This window comes from Pongo abelii, chromosome 13, assembly GCF_028885655.2.
Source record: "Pongo abelii isolate AG06213 chromosome 13, NHGRI_mPonAbe1-v2.0_pri, whole genome shotgun sequence".
Lineage (NCBI taxonomy): Eukaryota > Metazoa > Chordata > Mammalia > Primates > Hominidae > Pongo > Pongo abelii.
In genome coordinates this window covers 76,509,043-76,528,731 of record NC_071998.2, presented here as the reverse complement: position 1 = coordinate 76,528,731, position 19,689 = coordinate 76,509,043, and the positions used below count along the sequence as shown (strand labels likewise).

At 40.2% G+C, this 19,689-nt stretch overlaps 2 protein-coding genes across 13 annotated transcripts in view; one reads left to right on the top strand and one right to left on the bottom strand.

The window, feature by feature from the left end:
* GOLM1 (golgi membrane protein 1) overlaps window positions 1–7,914 on the top strand; it is a 75,050-nt gene extending 67,136 nt beyond the window's left edge. For 4 of the 7 annotated variants that reach the window (XM_024252742.3, XM_024252743.3, XM_024252741.3 and 1 more), the window contains exons 9-10: window positions 664–777; window positions 6,153–7,914. In XM_024252742.3, coding sequence (XP_024108510.1) covers window positions 664–777; window positions 6,153–6,229 — 191 coding nt within the window. In that variant the 3' untranslated portion in view covers window positions 6,230–7,914. Of the gene's footprint in view, window positions 1–663; window positions 778–2,818 lie in introns of all 7 variants that reach the window. The other 3 variants (XM_063714262.1, XM_063714263.1, XM_063714264.1) reach the window with 2 other exon arrangements.
* Window positions 7,915–11,783: 3,869 nt separating this feature from the next.
* NAA35 (N-alpha-acetyltransferase 35, NatC auxiliary subunit) overlaps window positions 11,784–19,689 on the bottom strand; it is an 80,390-nt gene continuing 72,484 nt past the window's right edge. For 5 of the 6 annotated variants that reach the window (XM_024251718.3, XM_054519382.2, XM_063713852.1 and 2 more), the window contains 6 exons: window positions 17,425–17,561; window positions 16,526–16,593; window positions 15,697–15,837; window positions 15,277–15,399; window positions 13,115–13,195; window positions 11,784–12,185 (listed from right to left, as the gene is read on the bottom strand). In XM_024251718.3, the coding sequence (XP_024107486.1) occupies window positions 12,126–12,185; window positions 13,115–13,195; window positions 15,277–15,399; window positions 15,697–15,837; window positions 16,526–16,593; window positions 17,425–17,561 (610 nt within the window). In that variant the 3' untranslated portion in view covers window positions 11,784–12,125. 6 annotated transcript variants of the gene reach the window in all.

Genomic DNA, 19,689 nt, shown 5'->3' with positions numbered 1-19,689 from the left:
TGAACCCGGGAGGCGGAGGTTGCAGTAAGCCGAGATTGCACCACCGCACTCCAGCCTGGGCGACAGAGTGAGACTCCATCTCAAAAAAAAAAAGATTTTGTTTACCAGCCTGCATACACATATAAAATATGTAAGTTAAACCCTTTGAGTAGGTCTCTTGAAAGCCTTTTGTCCTCATCTTCTCTGGCTGCTGCCCACTCCAGGGATGAATAGAGTAATGGGTGCTCTCATACTGTAAGTATGAGGGACACCATCTCACGTGGCTCACAGTGGCAGCTCCATTTCCTCTCTCCATTCTAAGGAGATACTGTCATTAGCTGTAGATATCCATTCCATCCTAAAACAGTGGCACCTTTCTTTTATCTTGAGTTGATTATCTCTTTAAAAAATTGAGATTTGGGTCGTTAGTTTCTCCATGTTCAGCCTAGAATGCACCCTTGTATTTAGGGCCATGCTGTCTCTAGATTCCGAGTCCAAGTGGAGTACACATAATGCGTGTGCTTGTCCTGGAAGCCAGCCCATGCATCCCTACCATTTCCAGAGAGGCAGCAGACAGATCTGATTGTGAGCAAATATGGCTAACCCCCAGCACCTGTGCTCTGATATTCCTGTGACATCAAGACAGAAATGATGTAGCTTATGTTTTATGTGCTAATTTTACAGGGAGAAACCAGCAGAAACTGAGAGAAGAAGGTGACTACAACATGGATGAAAATGAGGCGGAATCTGAGACAGACAAGCAAGCAGCCCTGGCAGGGAATGACAGAAACATAGATGGTAAGAATGGGGCCTAGGTCGGTGACGAGGTCACCTTTCATTTCCCTTTTCTGGTCCCTCACTGTGATTATCCAATGAATCCCCAAAATTATATTGTAATTAATGGGTCATTTCAAGGAGATCGTCTCTTCTTTAGGAGCCTTTAAACCAGGGGCAGTGGAGGGAGGTGAGGGTTGAGAAGCCCAAGGTGATGCAAACCATTCGGAAAGTCTGCATCGTTTCTAGAAACATATTCAGTGTGGCTCAAGTCTTTAAGTAGGATGATTTTTCAGTGACATTTAGGAATTTCCCAACAAAATGGCTAGGTCACTACTTGATCAGTCTGCCTCCCAGATGAAAAGCCCCAGTATGTGCATAGAGCTTCCAAGCAGCTATGATAGCTGCCCTCTGTATTATTATTTTGAATTTTTGAAGAGTCCAGGCCAGTATCTTATAGAATGTATCAAACTCTGGCCTTGTCTGTTTGCTTGTGATGGATTCAGGCCAATGAATTCTTGCTTCTCCCCAGGAGGCATAACAGCAGATGGTCCTACAGGTGGTTGGTTGATCCCTTAGCTAACGTGGTGCCCACAGGGTCTCAGAAGGCCATTTTCCTTTTGATATTAATAGTCATCTAGAAGAGGATGCTTTGAACTTGTGTAGCTTTACCATCCATTGATGAACATTGCCCAAGTGGTGACATTTTACATGCTGCCATCCCAGCACGTTTATTACTTGACATTTTTTAAGGAACTCCTCTCCCTCCTCCAACATACTTGTTTGTTTTGGTATCACTATGGACTCATAGTATTCTTTCTTAAAATTCATTTTTCTGGGCCAGGTGTGGTGGCTCACACCTGTAATCCCAGTACTTTGGGAGACTGAGGCAGGCAGACCACCGGGTCAGGAGATTGAGACCATCCTGGCTAACACGGTGAAACCCCGTCTCTACTAAAAATAGAAAAAATTAGCCAGGCGTGGTGGCATGCGCCTGTAATCCCAGCTACTCGGGAGGCTAAGGCAAGAGAATCGCTTGAACCCAGGAGGCAGAGGTTGCAGTGAGCCGAGATCGCACCACTGCACTCCAGCTTGGGCAACAAGAGTGAAAATCCATCTCAACAACAACAACAAAAGAACCCAAGCCATGTGACTATAGTTTCCCACAGCCTGAATACTGCTGATTATAGAGTCATGGGGGAGTTGAGCGAGTTCTCCTGGCTTCTCTTTTCTGTAGAGTGGCAGCTACACCCAGAGGCTTGATGAGACTCAGGTCCAGGCTCAAGCCCTTGGTAAGATGAGTGGTGGTGTGTTCTTTCATCGGGAGGCACATCATGTCTGGTGTCTTTTTTTTTTTTTTGAGATGGAGTCTCGCTCTGTCACTCTTGCTGAAGTGCAGTGGCACGATCTTGGCTGACTGCAACCTGGTGTCTTTCTTTTTGTGATGCCAGTTGATGGTCAATGCCTGTATCAATTCATTTTTATGTTGTTAATTGGAATGTTCTTAGAAGTAGACACTTCAGCTGGGCGTGGTGGCTAACACCTGTAACCCTGCACTTTGGGAGGCCAAGGATGGTGGATCACCTGAGGTCAGGAGTTTGAGACCAGCCTAACTAACATGGTGAAACCCCGTCTCTACTAAATACAAGAAAATTAGCCAGGTGTGGTGGCACATGCCTGTAATCCCAGCTACTTGGGAGGCTGAGACAGGAGAATCGCTTGAACTCGGGAGGCAGAGGTTGCAGTGAGCTGAGACTGTGCCATTGCACTTCAGCCTGGGCAACAAGAGTGAAACTCCGTCTCGGAAAAAAAAACAAAACACCTCAGTAGTATTGTTTGTATAAGGTAGATAGGATAAATGTTTGATTTCTTTCCTTTTTATTTAACAGTTTTCATGGCTATGAATTACTTCCCCATCTTCTCTGAGAGTAACTACTTTTAAAATATCATCATAAACTTCAGAATTCAGCAGAAATTCTCAGGGCAGCAGGAGTTGTTGTAACAACTACTTCACTTCAGTTTCGGCCTTGCTGATCCTGCCGATGCCCTTTTTTTTCTTCCTCAGATGGAGTCTCACTCTGTTGCCCGGGCTGGAGTGCGGTGGCACGATCTCGGCTCACTGCAACCTCTGCCTCCCGGGTTCAAGTGATTCTCCTGCTTCAGCCTCCCGAGCAGCTGGGATTAGAGGTGCGCGCCACCACGTCCAGCTAATATTTGTATTTTTATTAGAGACGGGGTTTCACCATATTGGCCAGGATGGTCTTGATCTCCTGACCTCATGATCCGCCTGCCTTGGCCTCCCACAGTGCTGGGTGGCATGAGCCACCGTGTCTGGCTAACAATGCCTTCTTTTATTACCATCTGGGCAGTGCATTATTCATTTAATGTTTTAATACTTACATTTTTTTTACCTTTTCATTTTGAAATAATCTAGACTTCTTTAAAAAGCAAAAAATTTCTGTATACCCTTTACCCAGGTTCCCCAAATGTTAACATCTTATATAACCACAGTAAAATTACCAAAATAAGGAAATTAATGTTTATACAATGCTATTATCTAATCTGTAGACTTTGTTGAAATTTAGTGAGTGTCCAATTCATGTCTTTTTTTCTGGTTCAGGATTATACGCTGCATTTATTGTCAGACCTCTTTAGTGTTCTTTATCGTGGAGCAGTTTCTTTATCATTTATGTTGTTGGTCTTTTTTGAAGGATAGTGGCTCAGTTATTTGGTCGAAAGTCCCTCAATCTGTGCTTGTCTGATTCTTCAACGATGTCCCCCTAAAAATTATCTTTTATATTTCTCCAGGATGTCAGTTGTTTCAATTGGCAGAGTTGTTTGGAATTTTTAGAATCCAAGTCCTAATTTGAATTTTCAGCTGTCTTCATTTAGGCAATTTTTTAAAAAGGCAAATGGCAAAATACACTAGCAGCCAGACTTTGAAGTAAATACAAACTCTCTGTTCTTTGTCATTGACTCCACTCATTTATGTTCTTGAGCATGTTTCACGATCTGGTCACTGTCTTACATCTATTCTAACAACATCTTTTTTTTTTTTTTGAGACAGTCTTGCTCTTTTTGCCCAGGCTGGAGTGCAATGGCACAATCTCGGCTCACTGCAGCCTCCGCCTCCCGGGTTTAAGTGATTCTCCTGCCTCAGCCTCCTGAGTAGTTGGGAGCTGGGATTACAGGCTCATGCCACCATGCCCAGCTAATTTTGTATTTTCAGTAGAGACAGAGTTTCACCATGTCCGCTAGGCTGGTCTCGAACTCCTGACCTCAGGTGATCCGCCTGCCTCAGCCTCCCAAAGTGCTGGGATTACAGGTGTGAGCCACTGCCCCGGCTCTAACAACTTTTTAAATTGGGCCTAGTTTCCTACTAAATGATTGGCTTTGCGGTGAAGCCTTTTTGGATCTCTCATTCCCTACACTCAGGTGTCCTAAGGACTTGATGTTGTGCGAGGTTTTAAACAAAGTTAAGTAGGTGTAAGGTAAAGAAAATGAGTGCCTTGTCAGCTCTTTGAAGAAGTTGAAGAAATGTCGTCAACATCAGCTTCAACATTATTTTAAGATTGTGTCATTGAAATAGTGAGACCTTACTTGCTCCAGGGAAATTAGAAGAAAAAAGCATTAGCTCCAACTTTATTAGAGCCTTTAACAGATACCATTAATTTAATATGGCAGTTATTTAATGGTCATTAAACTACCATTTAATGTGCCATAGTTATAAATCAAGACCGTGGTTTTAGGTTTTATTTGTGATGTGCCTTTTTATGTTTTCTGTGTGTTAAAGGATAGAGTAAGACCAGATGGTAGAAGCTACATACAGACATCAGCTCTGTAAAGGGAGAGCTTTGGAGTCACAAGAGCTGTCTGAAGCTGCGGGACGGCTCTCAGGAGGCAGCGTGTACCATTAGAAGTGCAGTAGCAAGGGAATCACGCCGCACAGGAGCGTGGTGATTATATTTAAAATGTCATGAGTGTACTTGATACTGTCCATTTTCTATGGCATATGGGGCATTATGACACTGTTACAAACAAGTGTGGAGTCTTTAGGTGCTTCAGCTTTGTTTCCTGGCACATTGTTGGTCATCCATTTGGACCCTTTGAAAGGAGAGGAGTTCCACCTGGGTGTGGTGGCTCACACTTGTAATCCCAGCACTTCGGGAGGCTGAGGCGAGCAGATCACGAGGTCAGGAGATCGAGATCATCCTGGCTAACACGGTGAAAACCCGCCTCTACTAAAAATACAACAACAAAAAGAAATTAGCCGGGCGTGGTGGCGGGCGCCTGTAGGCCCAGCTACTCGGGAAGCTTAGGCGGGAGAATGGCGTGAACCCCGGAGGTGGAGCTTGCAGTGAGCTGAGATTGCACGACTGCACTCCAGCCTGGGTGATAGAGCGAGACTCCGTCTCAAAAAAAAAAAAAAAAAAAAGTTCCCTTATCCCCTTCACAGGGCACGCAGTGGGGGTATGGCGTTCTTCTTCAGTGCCCCACAGCTCAAACCCCTAGGGGGAGCATGCGGGCGGGCGGTTGTGGGGAGGATGGGTTCCGACCCCGCGGCAGCATCTAGGGTTGAGTGGTTACAGCTCCTGGAGCCTCATTGGGTATGTGTTGCAGTGCGCTCTTTCAGCTTAGCTGTCCACCGGCGGCTTATGTTAATCAGTTCAATTAGACCCTCTGCCTTATCGCAGGGACAGAGGGCTTTCTGTATCCCAGGTTCTTGCCCTAGTGTACTGAAAAAATCAGATCATGTGGGCTTGGAGAATGAATGCAAGATTTATTGAGTGGTGGAAGTAGCTATCGCAGATGTCTGGGGAGCCAGAAGGGGGATAGCATGGGAAGGTAGTCTTCCTCTGGAGCCTGGCTGCTCAGCAGCTGGGATCTCCTCCTACTGTCCTTGGCCAAATTTCCCTTGGCGTCCGAATCTCCCTTGGCGTCCGAATCGTTCCACCATCAATGGCCTGTCGGCGTCTTTCGATGTGTTCTGCCAGTGTGTTCTCTCGACGTCCAGCCGCTTGTGTGTGTGCCCGCTGGGGTCTCAGGGTTTTTATAGGCACAGAATGGGTGGCATGGCAGGCCAGAGTGGTCTTGGAAAATGCAACATTTGGGCATGAAGACAGGCGTCCTTGTTCTCATTAGGTCTATGGGCACAGGCCTGAGGGTGGAGCCCTTGCCAGGGACCCTGCCCTTCTCTACCCAGCCCTTCCCTGTCCCCCTCCCATATCACCGCTGCCATCTTGTCCTTGATGAGGAATGCAACTCCCAGTTACAGTGTTGCTATGGGAGATAGTCCTCTTTATGACAGTTTCTAGAAATTGATAAGAAACTGGGACCTGCCTAGGGCTAGTATCTCATTTAATACTCTATAGAATATTATGTGTGTTTTTCCTTTTTAGTTTTTAATGTTGAAGATCAGAAAAGAGACACCATAAATTTACTTGATCAGCGTGAAAAGCGGAATCATACACTCTGAATTGAACTGGAATCACATATTTCACAACAGGACCGAAGAGATGAGTATAAAACGTTCATGAGGGACTGAATACTGAAAACTGTGAAATGTTCTAAATAAAATGTACATCTAAAGATGATTATTGTGAAATTTTAGTATGTACTTTGTGTAGGAAAAAATGGAATGGTCTTTCAAACAGCTTTTGGGGGGTACTTTTGAAGTGTCTAATAAGGTGTCACAATTTTTGGTAATAGGTATTTCATGAGAAGTTCAACACCAAAAATGGAACATAGTTCTCCTTCAAGTGTTGGCGACAGTGGGGCTTCCTGATTCTGGAATATAACTTTGTGTAAATTAACAGCCACCTATAGAAGAGTTCATCTGCTGTGAAGGAGAGACAGAGAACTCTGGGTTCCCTCTGGCGTCCTGTCCACGTGCTGTGCCGAGTGCTGGTGCCAGCCTGTTATCTGTTCTCACTGAAAGACAGACTGACTGGCTAATGCTCTTGTGCAGTCACTTCTGATTCTGACAATCAATCAATGGCCTAGAGCACTGATGGTTAACACAAACGTCACTAGCAAAGTAGCAACAGCTTTAAGTCTAAATACAAAGCTGTTCTGTGTGAGAATTTTTAAAAAGGCTACTTGTATAATAACCCTTGTCATTTTTAATGTACAAAACGCTATTAAGTGGCTTACAATTTGAACATTTGTGGTCTGTATTTACTTTGCTTCATGTGTGTGGGCAAAGCAACATCTTCCATAAATATATATTACCAAGAAAAGCAAGAAGTAGATTAGGTTTTTGACAAAACAGACCAAAAAGGGGCTGACCTGGAGCAGAGCATGGTGAGAGGCAAGGCATGAGAGGGCAAGTTTGTTGTGGACAGATCTGTGCCTACTTTATTACTGGAGTAAAAGAAAACAAAGTTCATTGATGTCGAAGGATATATACAGTGTTAGAAATTAGGACTGTTTAGAAAAACAGGAATACAATGGTTGTTTTTATCATAGTGTACACATTTAGCTTGTGGTAAATGACTCACAAAACTGATTTTAAAATCAAGTTAATGTGAATTTTGAAAATTACTACTTAATTCTAATTCACAATAACAATGGCATTAAGGTTTGACTTGAGTTGGTTCTTAGTATTATTTATGGTAAATAGGTTCTTACCACTTGCAAATAACTGGCCACATCATTAATGACTGACTTCCCAGTAAGGCTCTCTAAGGGGTAAGTAGGAGGATCCACAGGATTTGAGATGCTAAGGCCTGAGAGACCGTTTGATCCAACCCTCTTATTTTCAGAGGGGAAAATGGGGCCTAGAAGTTACCGAGCATCTAGCTGGTACACTGGCACCCCTGGCCTCACACAGACTCCCGAGTAGCTGGGACTACAGGCACACAGTCACTGAAGCAGGCCCTGTTTGCAATGCACACTGCCACCTCCAACTTATTCTTCATATCTGATGTCCTTAGTCACTAAGGTTAAACTTTCCCACCCAGAAAAGGCAACTCAGATAAAATCTTAGAGTACTTTCATACTCAGAATTCTAAGTCCTCTTCCAACCTCACTTTGAGTCCTTCTTGGGGTTAATTGATAGGAATTTTCTCTTGCTTTCCCAATAAAGTCTCTATTCATCTCATGTTTAATTTGTACGCATAGAATTTCTGAGAAATAAAATATTCTGTTCAACTTTTAAAACTTGTCACAGCTCTGTTTTTTGCTTTTCCCCTTCATCCTCTATTAGATCCTTAAAGAATCCACCCTCAAACTGTGGACTAAGGATGGCAGTTTGCCTTAAACCTTCTGTGGAATGAGATGATGATGGGCTGTCAGTACAAAGTCAAAACCAACGGTGCCCCGAAAGCTGTGTGCTCAGCATGTGTGCACTCTGCACGCTTTCTCCAGGCTGCCCTAGGGATCACGACAGATTCAGCCAACAATGGAGAGGGCTATGGACTGTTCCAACAAAATACAACAAAAACAGTCACCTGTGGTGACACGCATCTGTAGTCCTAGCCTCCCGAGTAGCTGGGACTACAGATGCGTGTCACCACACCCGGCTAATTTTTTGTATTTTTAGTAGAAATGGGGTTTCACTTTGTTAGCCAGGATGGTCTCAATCTCCTGATCTCGTGATCAGTTTTTAAAAAGACTCACTCAGAGAGCTGTTGGATAACTTACTTCATGTGAGTCTCCAAAATTTGATACTAAAGGCTTGGGGGTCTCAGGGGGGCAATGTGGCTGCAGCCTGAGGGGCCAAATGGAGAGGGCAGAAACGAAGTAGGAGAGGCAGAAGGGGTCAAACTGGCATTCTGGGTAAAGACTAGGTCATTCATTAGAGAACAGTGGATTTTAAGTAGAGTTGTCAAGTGACCGTGCTTGCATTTTATGATCTTTTAAGATCATACCAGCCACTCCACAAATAGAGTGGGGCAAGTATGAATATGGGGAAGTCAGTTCTTCAAACCCAGTTGAGTCGCTCTTTCCTCACTGCATGGTCTACACCTCAACTGACTTTCCAGTTTCTGCCCCACCCCTTCAAGAAAGAACTCGCCCCAGTCACCAGCAATCTTTACTTGCCAAGTTCAATGGGCTCTTTTCAGTCCTTCTCTTAATGGCCTTTGAGCGGCATATGGCCCTGCATTCTGCTTATTTTCCTGATAAGTCTCCTTTGCAGGCTTTTTCCAGTGCCCAGAGCATAGCCAAAGAGGAACAAGGGAAACACCCACCTCTCCTGAAGTTTTCCAAACAGGGTGCGCTTTAACTATTTAAGGCAATATACTTAGAGTCTTGTGCAAACAAAACAGTGAAACAGGCACACTTGTCAAACAGTGGCCTGGTATGATTTTGAGGTACTCTTCCCTGCAGCCTGTCCCAACACCTCAGTGGCCTCCCCATTCCCTGGCCCTCCCAAGTCTATTCCTTGCGACCTATCTCAGTCCCTTACTCTACGAGCTCCCTGAGCAATGGCAACCCCCAGAAAATTACAGTGACTATAGTTACTTAGTCCTCAGTTCATCACCCCAGATGGCACCTCCCATTTCAAGACCAAACTACCTGCCATCTTCACCAGGATGTCCCAAAGATATCTGAATGTCTAAAGCAATCTTTATCCCAAACCTGGTCTCCTACCTTGCCTAGATATCTACACAAGTGGCACCACCATCGTCTAGTTGCCAAAGCCAAAAAATTTCTGAAAAATCATCCTTGATTTTGGCAGAAACTCTCATTTACCATGTCCCATTAGCTGCACCTCTGAAAACATTTGATTTCATCCACTTTCTTCCACCTGCTCTGCCACTACCTTTGTTAAGACCAACATTTTCTCTCACGTGACTGGCTTCCCTGCCTCCCTTTTCAACCATTCTCAGGCAAGCAGATTTGACTTGATCCCATCATGTCCCTGCATACAAGCCTTCAGTAGAATCTACCAATATCAGAATACAGTCCAAAATCTTTAACCTGTGGCCTCCCAGGGTTTTGGGTGTCGGCTTCTCCTCGTCTCTCATCTCCGCCATCCTTTTCCTGCTCTATACTTCAGCCAGGCTGCTACCCTCTCCCCTCCAAGCCTGTGCACATTCTGTCTGGGACCCTTTTCCCAGCAGTGCCTCCTGAATAGATGCGATGGGGATTTGTCACCTAAAGTTTCATGTGGGGCAGTTCTCCTACCCAGCATATGGCATATTCTTCACTGCATTTTCAATACCTGTTGCTTTTCTGTATTTGTCATAAGATGATAAAAGCTCTACGAGAGGAGACTGTCTTATTTCTCCTATTTTTTCAGTAAGTACCTTGAATGGCAGATTACTTTAAAAATTATAAAATGGCAAATTTGTTTTTATAATTAGAAACCTGCTGTTTAAAAATAAAAACTAGCCAAGCAGGCATTTGCCTATAATCCCAGCTACTCTGGGGGCTGAGGCAGGAGGATTGCTTGAGCCCACGAGTTTGGGTCAGTTTGGGCAACATAGTGAAACCTCATCTCTAAACAAACTAAAAACCAAAAATTAAAGCTACTTAAAGGAAACCACATGATTCTGTCAGTAACATACACTGATAAACCTAACACTAATCAATCTTTTTTTAGTTGATAATGGGTTAATAGGAAAACTTTTACTTAGGAAGACCTACTTCAAAATAACCTAGATGCTCGTCTATACCAGCAGACCCAATCAGACATAGTGGCTAAAAAATGTCAGCGCACCCTCTTAATTAAAAGTGATTCCATCATCTAGCAGGGCCCTTGTTGCATTAATCTACATTGCTTTTTTTGCTTTTAAGGGGGACATATTTTTTATACTTTATATCTTGGCCACTGGGAAAGAAGAATAATTTCTCAGCTTTCTAACTTGCTTCAGGCTCTCTTCTTGGTTGTTTGCCAAATGTCCATGCTCATTCTGTTTTCCTCTTTGCTTTTTCTTTTGATTCTTTGTTTCTTTTCTTGCCTATTTCCTACCATTCCTTGGCCTTTTTTTGTTTAAAGCATTCAGTAATTACCAGCCAGAAACAGCGTTTTCATTCTCAACAAAGTAACTAAATCAGTAACAGGTATACTCTTTGTCTCTCCATAATTGAAGTTTCTATCGTACAGGCTACTTAAAAAAAATTTTTTTTTAAAGATTTTTCAGTTCTGAAATTTCAGGACACCTAATGGCTGTTCTTGAATAACACAAGTATTACCACTCTTGGAAAGGAGAGCCAAAAGGGCTCATTAGCTGCAAAGAGGGGCAACAGGAACACCCTTAGCAAGTTCAGTCAGGTTAGCTGCTTTAAAGTACTGCCAGAAAAGTTTCACTATACTATCATGTTTTTATGGAAAGATACCAAATCAGAGTTAAGATATGTGAAGCTGAGAAACCTTTTAACCACAGACCAAACATAAAACTGTCACTAGTCTTAGGCTAAGCCACCAAAGCCAATTTACACCACAGAGTAACTCGTTTTGCTAAGAGTATTGCCTGCTACAGAGGACAAAAAGGAAGGCCCAAGAGGCCTCGACAGCTGCCACCGCAAACATCAGAGCGGACACAGGACAAGCAGGAAAGGAAGGGGAGGGCCTCTGGCAGCAGGCACTTGCAAGCACAGGGGGATGTAGTCAGTTTTTCAAAGCCAGAGGATACTGAACAGACACCCATTTGAAAATGTTTCATGGGTTAAACTGAATATGAAGTAAAGCAAAAAGGAGTACACCACATTTAAACCTAGACCTAAATTTTAATCTATATACATTTCTATCTGCCTCCTTTTTGAATAATGTCACCAGCAAACAATGTATAATCTTTTAAAAGTGCTAAAAGGATTTTTTTTACACATCTGTATTCTTACAGATATATAATTTGTGATGTCATGACACATAAAAATCACAATTTTCATGTAATTTAGAGGCCCTCCCAAAAATCCCTTCTAAATGTATTTTACCAAAATCTCATACAAGTGTTTAATTAATCTCTTGATTTGAAACTTCTTTTGGATAACGTTTTTGGAACTACTCAAATGTTAAAGAGCACACACCTTCTTCAGTTCTTAACATGGACAAAGACCTACTGTTTTTCATCTCCAGCAGTGCATTTTTTTTTTTTTTGTCAAGAAATTTATTAACCTTTACAAACACTATTTTCACTCAATCATTCATAAAAAATGATTTGTGATTAAATCTGTAATAAAACCATATAACGTTCATCAATGCATTCAATAAGACCAGTTTCTTCCATGGAACATAATAAACCACTTTAAAACAGCAGTTTTCATTCACGTCATATAAGGCTGTCAAACTAAAAGTATTCCTTATAATGAGTTGTTATCCAAGAAATCCATCTCACTTCTCGTGATGTGGAGCCTGGTGATGTGCCCTCTAAGAGTGGGGTCTGAAAGAAGACTCTGCCCCTTTATGGCCACCTTCCCAGTCTCTCTCAAACAAGTTTCACAACAGGAAAATATTTATGAGCAGAGAAATCAAATTCAGGAGGAACCTGTTAAAGAAAACCAGAAACTCAATTAATGTATCTACAAATATTCAGATGGTACACAAAACAAAGACTATTTTTATTTTAGAGTTTCTTGTGTTCTTAGAAACAAGGTAGCACAAAATAGATTTAAAAAACTAGGTTAATGACAAAAAAGGTAGGAACTAATCTGGAAGAAAAACTGATTAATTTGTTTTTGAGTTTTATGAAGAGCATAAGAAAACAGGCTGACCAGCTGTTTTCTATCTTTGAAGAACAGTTAAAAAGGATAAATAGTCAAAAATCATAGGAAAGGCATTCAGTTAGATCAGGGGTCGCACACTTTTTAGTTCCAGGGTAACTGGTAGAACTAAGCAATGAGATGAGAGTCAGTCAGTCGGAAACAGGGCAGGAGAGGAGGAAGGCAGAACACAGGAAACAACGGAAGAAAACAGAGCGCACAACACACAGGCCAATGCCCCCACGGTGCCTCCGCGGCTGGCCTCTCCACAGCGCTGAATCTCTGAAATGTTGACGTGGCATGGATGATATAAATACCAAGAAAAGCTTAGACTCTTCCTCTTCTGAGCCATTACAAAGAAGTCTTTCATTATTAAAGCATTCACTTTCCCAAAGGCAGATGACTTTTAAATACCTCATACTTCTCCCATAAAATTTCTTTACATAAATTTTCTTTTTTTACCCCAAGTTATTCAGTAATTTACACAGCAAGGAGATGGAAAACATATAGGCAGACTTTAGAAATTTTAACTCAACAAAATACACATCTCAAGACAAAATGGCAAGCCCTAATTTTTTGCTGCTGAACTAAAATTTTTAGAATGATTTTTGTTCAGTGGTTTAATTTTTCCTGTAATATTTACACATCTTACTGGAAAAAATTATGAAACTTCACAATAATCTAAGACCACTTCTTTTTCCCACAATGTACTCACTTTAGATTCCTTTTTGTGTCCTCCTGCCAATAACTTCATAACCACAAAGTTGGGTTTGGCAACCTTTAAAATTCTATTAACCTGAAACATGAACATAAAACTACTGAAACATTAACTTCATAGTCAAAATTTCTCTTTTTCTTTTTTGAGACAGAGTCCTGCTGTCAACCCAGGCTGGAGTACAGTGGTAAGAACACGGCTCACTGAATCCTCAACCTCCTGGCTCAGACAATCCTCCCACTTCAGCCTCCCAAATGGCTGTGCACCACCACACCCAGCTCATTTTAAAATTTTTGTAGAGACAAGATCTCACTATGTTGCCCAGGCTGGTCTTGAACTCCTGGGTTCAAGCAGTCCTCCCACCCTGGCCTCCCAAAGTGTTGAGATTGTAGGCGTGAGCCACTGTGGCCAGTCAAAATTTATTAATTACAGATACTAATAGAAACTTTGTATAATGGAAGTGTTGACGTTTTATTAAATAAAAGCAATTTAAAATTATAAATATATTTCTTTTAATAATATAGAACTTCATTTCAATTAACTCTGAATTGAAATGGCTACCTTATCTTGCTTTCCTGAATAACAAAAATATTAGGCTGCAAAGTCCTGAAAAGGCAGCACAGCATAGTATTAAGAGCACAGACTCATCTTTGAATAAACGAAGTTTCACTAAATGAAATATGTCATCATAGGTAGCTCCTCAAATTTTTAGATTCCCCCCTTTATATTTTCTTAGATGGTACATATAATTTTTAAAAAGTGTCTCTCCTATCCCTCTTCCAGGCACTCTGCTTCCCTCCAAGGAAGGAAACAAAACTACCAATTCTGATATTATCTGTATAAAGATATTTTATACTCACACACATATAGGCTTCCTTGCCCCCTTTTATTGAAACTGCACCATACTATGCATATTAAACTGCACCTTTCTTTTTAGATTTCTTAAATAATGAGCATTCCATCACAGTACGTAAAGATCTTCCTCATCCTTCTTAAGGCTGCATAGTATTCCACTGTATGAATGTATCATAATTTATCAGTCCCCTGTTGATGGATACTACTGTTTCTTCCTACTTTTTGCTATTAGAAATCCTGCTGCAATGAATACTCTTATATTCGTCACTCTCACTTCCTATATGTGTTCATGTCTCTATATAAATCCCAAAAAGCAGAATTGCTGACTCTAAGCATTAATGATTTTTGACAAACACTGCTAAGCTACCCCTCTATGGAAGTGGTCCCAAGATATACTTCCCAAAACAGTATGTACACGTTACAGTAACTTTTAGAAAATAAATGTATTTCAATAAAATTAGGGATATGGTAAATTATTAAAATACCAAAAGCCTGAAACAATTTTTTTTCCAAGTTTATTTTTATATCTCAGAGTCTCCAAAAGCAGTAGCCTTTATTTTAACTGGTCAAGTGGAATAAGGTTGTTCCAGTGATAACTGACCAGGTCATTTTTCGTATTTATGTAAGACTTAGTTACATTTTAATAATTTTTTTTTTTTTTGAGATGGCGTTTCGCTCGTCACCCAGGCTGGAGTGCAATGGCGCAATCTCAGCTCCCTGCAACCTCCGCCTCCCAGGTTCATATGATTCTCCTGCCTCAGCCTCCCCAGTAGCTGGAATTACAGACACACATGCACCACACCTGGCTAATTTTTTGTATTGTTAGTACAAATGGGGTTTCACCATGTTGGCCAGGCTGGTCTCAAACTCCTGACCTCAGGTGATCCACCCACCTCGGCCTCCCAAAGTGCTGAGATTACAGGTGTGAGCCACCACGCCTGGCACCTTTAACAAACTACTGATTAAAACAGAAATGTTTCAATGCTAACATTTTGAGCTATGAATCAGATCAGTCTGGATCTTATGCATAATTATCCTTCTTACTTTATGATTCTGAGTTGTAATTTGTCTTTGCATTGACTTCTAAATTTATACAAAGCAGGTATTTACATCACCTCATTCTTAAAATAACTTGAAGTCTGACAAGGTTAGTTTGACAAAACTATCTGAAATCCTTCGCAGAAACATGACAAGTTCTATTCATTAACACTATTAAAGTTCACTTTCATAATTAACTTTCATCCAGCAGTAAGAGATGTATTTCCTGCCAGGCTTTTCCCCTAAAATTACTGTGAATCCAGTCTCACCTCATGGTCCGGGTTAGGAATATTCTCCAATATCATTTTTGCCTGTTGAAAGTGCTTACTAGCTGCCACATACAGTTCAGGAGACTGAGGAGGAGGGCTATATTTATTGAGGTCAGACATTTCCTAAAAAGAAGGGGAAGTATAATTCAAAACACGTTTAATATGAACAACTCTAAAATCCCATTTCTAATTATTAAAGAATTCTACATTTTCTATCCACTCATACACAGGCACTGGGGCAAACATTCAGCACATCTCCCTATTTTTTCCTAGGTAATATATAATCCTCAACCCTCATATGCTACCTCATATTATCCTTATAATAACTGTTAATGTAACAAGATGGCTAGGTACAAACAGCATCTCTCTAAGAAGGTCTAAGACTGAAGATTTCATAACAACTTCATTGAGCAGGTTCACCTTGAACTGTAAGTAGTGCACTGGCGGCGGGGTCATCACACTGTTGAATGGAGCAAACCTGTGTTCATACCGAACTTGTTCACTATCAAGCTCAAACTTCGGTTTACGTACTTTGCCGTCCATGTCAAATGCTACCATGGTCTAAATGAAAAAGGGAACAAGAAAAAAGATGAAATCAATATGAAAAAAGTGAACACTCATCAATACAGAATGGAAGACAAGAAACAGCTATTTAAAACCTTCAAGTAAACACTTCTGAAGAAATGAGGACATATAATTGTCATAAGCACAGGTCCTATTTCCAAACAGAAGTCCATGTTCTGCTTTATGCATTTTAATGTGAGTCACCTCAAATGATTTCTTGGACTGCCAAGTACAACTTAAGAGTTAGTACCCACTGCCTCTTGAAAAGACCTGCTTTTGCTTAAGCCATTCGTTGTGGAGCTCACCCTCTTTCTAATACACTCCTAAAAAACCTAAACTCCATCTCTTCCACAAAGCCTTGCCTGATCGTCAATCAGAAGTACTCTCTTCCTTTTCTTACTACCTGTCACAGATACATCAACTGGCCTGTCACTAGAGACTTCAAACAAGGACCATATAGAACTGGTACCTCCTGCAATGTACTCAGTACAAAGTGTCTCACACATAGCAAGGGTTCAAATGGTTGTTGAAAAAATTAATGATAATAAAGGTAATCTTCAAGCAGACAGGAACTAAAACAAAGGTGAAATTATAATCTGGAAAGAATCACAGAAAAGAGTTTAAATAAACTATATAATAGGGATATAGCTAAAAGGCAAAAAGAACTTCACTTTCAACAACTTACTTTAAACATTCCAGCACACATGTTCTGATATGCTTGGCTCATTGTGATCTCTCGGCTCAATGGGCGAACTGTAATTAGAAAGAAAAACATAATCTTCCATAATCTTTTCCTCCTCCCTCTTGCATTACTGCAAAAGTAAGTCTAATTTTAAAAAATCTTTCAGCTTGTATACTAAATTAAAACTTTAGTGTGTTCCTACAGGTTAAATTTTATTTATGGTCAAAATCTACAAATAATAAAATATAATAACCATGTCCCCAAATAGCTAATACTATAAAATTCCAGTATAAAGTAATTATAACTTTTCTGAATTCACCAGAGATTTAACCTCTTATATAGGAAACCCATGAATACAGTGATTTAATGACCCATCCAAACTGCTTTATTAAGTCCTAAGGAAATATGAAGTAGTATTTTATAATAATTGCAGCCATATCTATAGCCTTCCCTAAGTGATCAATAGGGCAGTCCCTTTGAAACAGTTCTCTGTCCTCATGGTTCTTGGGTGATGCCTCAAGGCGCTCTGTAACCATCTTTCGGTGCCCACTACCACAGCACAGCTCCAGAACTACTGCCCTCCTGAGCTATCTGGCTCTGTCAGTAGGTCACTGGCCTCCTGCTGTCTTGTTCCCTCACCAATATCTTGCTTGCACACTCCATGTGGCTACTTCTTGATCAAAGATTCTCTGATACACAGAACAGCAAAGAAATGAAAGCAAGGAAAGGAACCAAAAAGCTTATGTCATTGATACTGGGACTCAGTCTCTACTTTATCGTTTCTGAAAAGAAGAGGAACAAGAACTAAAATATGATGACTAACTCACGAGTAGCTCTCCATCTATTTATTTGTAGAAATTAAAGTACACTCTGTTCTTAAGTTTAAAAATAATCCACAGCACCTTTCTTTTTTTTCTTTGTTTTTTTACTACTACGGCCTTTCTGCTGCTCTTCCATTATTCTTTCCTCTGCCATTTGAGAGCCATCGGCACGACTCAGTGTTGACATCAACCATGCGTAAAGGAATTCAGAGAGATACCTTAAAGGATACAAAATGTTAGTTACTGGTAGATGTCTAAATCAGACAGCTTGACATATGTATTAACAACAATAGATATTTCAAATAATGCTTTAGGTCTTTAAAAACAGATCATTCATTAGATAATAGATTAGATCTTACAAGAAATGAACATAAAGATTAATTTTCCCTTTCTACATTTTACAACTTTCCAGAAGATTTCTTGATAATTATACATGTACATATGCAAATCAAATGAATGCCCATTAAGTTTTTATTATATCAGAACACAGTTCAGTTCAGTCTATAAATATTTTCTTTTAATCACAAAGCAAATAAAATCAGAAAAAGATAAAAAATTATCGGCATTATATAAAATCATTCTTAAAAATTAAGAACATTCACATTTACAATTTACTTGAGTTTATTTAATAAATGAAATATAAAACAGAACATTCTCTACCAGATACTAATTTTTCAGAACTTTAATTAACACTGCTAAGCCAGAAAAGTCTTCAAATCTACGAGAGATATATATATAAATATATATGTATTTCATAACAATAATAATAAGGCCTATAATTTCATATGGAGAGTAAACAATTCCTGGCCCTAAATTTAAGAAAAACATTTACTATAATACTCTTTTATACCATATAATTGAATTTTGTTCCCTGCCACCCTACAAAATGTGAGAGTCCATAACAACTCATATATCTTAATTCAAGTAAAGGATTTCTATAGGGAACTGATGGTGCCTTCTACCTTCTGTTTATCTAACCTAAGGACACATGAGTGAAGGGGACAACTAAGATGCAGCCTTTTCTTCTCAAATATCAGGTACCTCAATGATCTTTTATTAAGTGCTTTATCAAAATTAATATACATTTATGTCTAAGAGAGTGCTGATATTCTATACCAATGGTTCTCAAACTGTCATCTCTGGGCCAGCAGCAGTTCACCTGAGAACCAGTTAGAAATGCAAATTATTCGTTCTCACCCTAGACCTAACAGGTCAGGAATTCTAGGAACTTAGCCCAAAAATTTGTGTATTAATGCACTTTCCAAGTGATTATGATGCATGTTAAAGTTTAAGAATCACTGTTTTTGCTGATGATTTACAGAGTCCACATGCTTCAGGGACCGTATGCATGCAACACAACTAAAGGTTATCTCGGGGAAATGCAGGAGCCCAATCTGTAATTTTGAAATTAAAAAGCAGTTCAAAACCAATTATGAAAAGAGCACAAGGGTATTTATGGGCAGAACTAAAGTTCTTTTAACAAGAAAAGAAACAAATCTACTTATGTATATAGACAAATGTGTAATAGAGTATTTATCTGAGTATCATTTATTTGCTGAATTAAGATCCCAATTCTCTGTGCAAAAAGCATATAAAAATAATATTTTGAACTGAGAAATCAAGAACAAAGGTCCCATTAGCTGCTTCAAGCCACAAAAGAAAGAACCTGAGCATGTTCCCCTATAAAAAGGAGCAAAAGTAGCCAGGTGCAGTGGTGCACATCCGTAGTCCCACCTACTTGAGAGGCTGAGGTGGGAAGACTGACAACCCAAGAGTTCAGGACCAACCCGGGCAACATGGCAAGACCCCACCTCAAAAAACAGAAACAAAAACAAAACCAGAATTGTCTACTGTGAATAACAAAATGTAGTATCCAAAGTAGCTATATAAATACCTGTTAGTAAGGATTATTTGGTATTATCTATACAAATATTGAAGAATATATAGCAAGGAAAATTATTCTCATACTGCTGTAGTTGATGCTCAAATTCAGTTTTCACAGGCAAGAGTTGTCTGTCAAGAGCCTTCACTGCTCATAACAAAATCTACGTCAACAGCATGGAAGAGAATCACTTTCCCTCCCACAGCAGTGACTTCAGAGAATATAGAATATCTTAATTACTAAGTAAAATTTAAATAAGTTTAAAAGTTGAACTCTATTAAAGTCTAATACACTAAACCTGAGTGTGATTGAGTAACACAGGTCATCAGTTTAAAATTACGTGCCAGACTGAGAAAAAAATTCAAAATAACTGAATTCATTAATACTCAATCTTATTTTCTTTCTATGACAGCTTTTACATGCCTAAAATATGCTCAAACATCCTCTTTTCCAAACATCCTCTT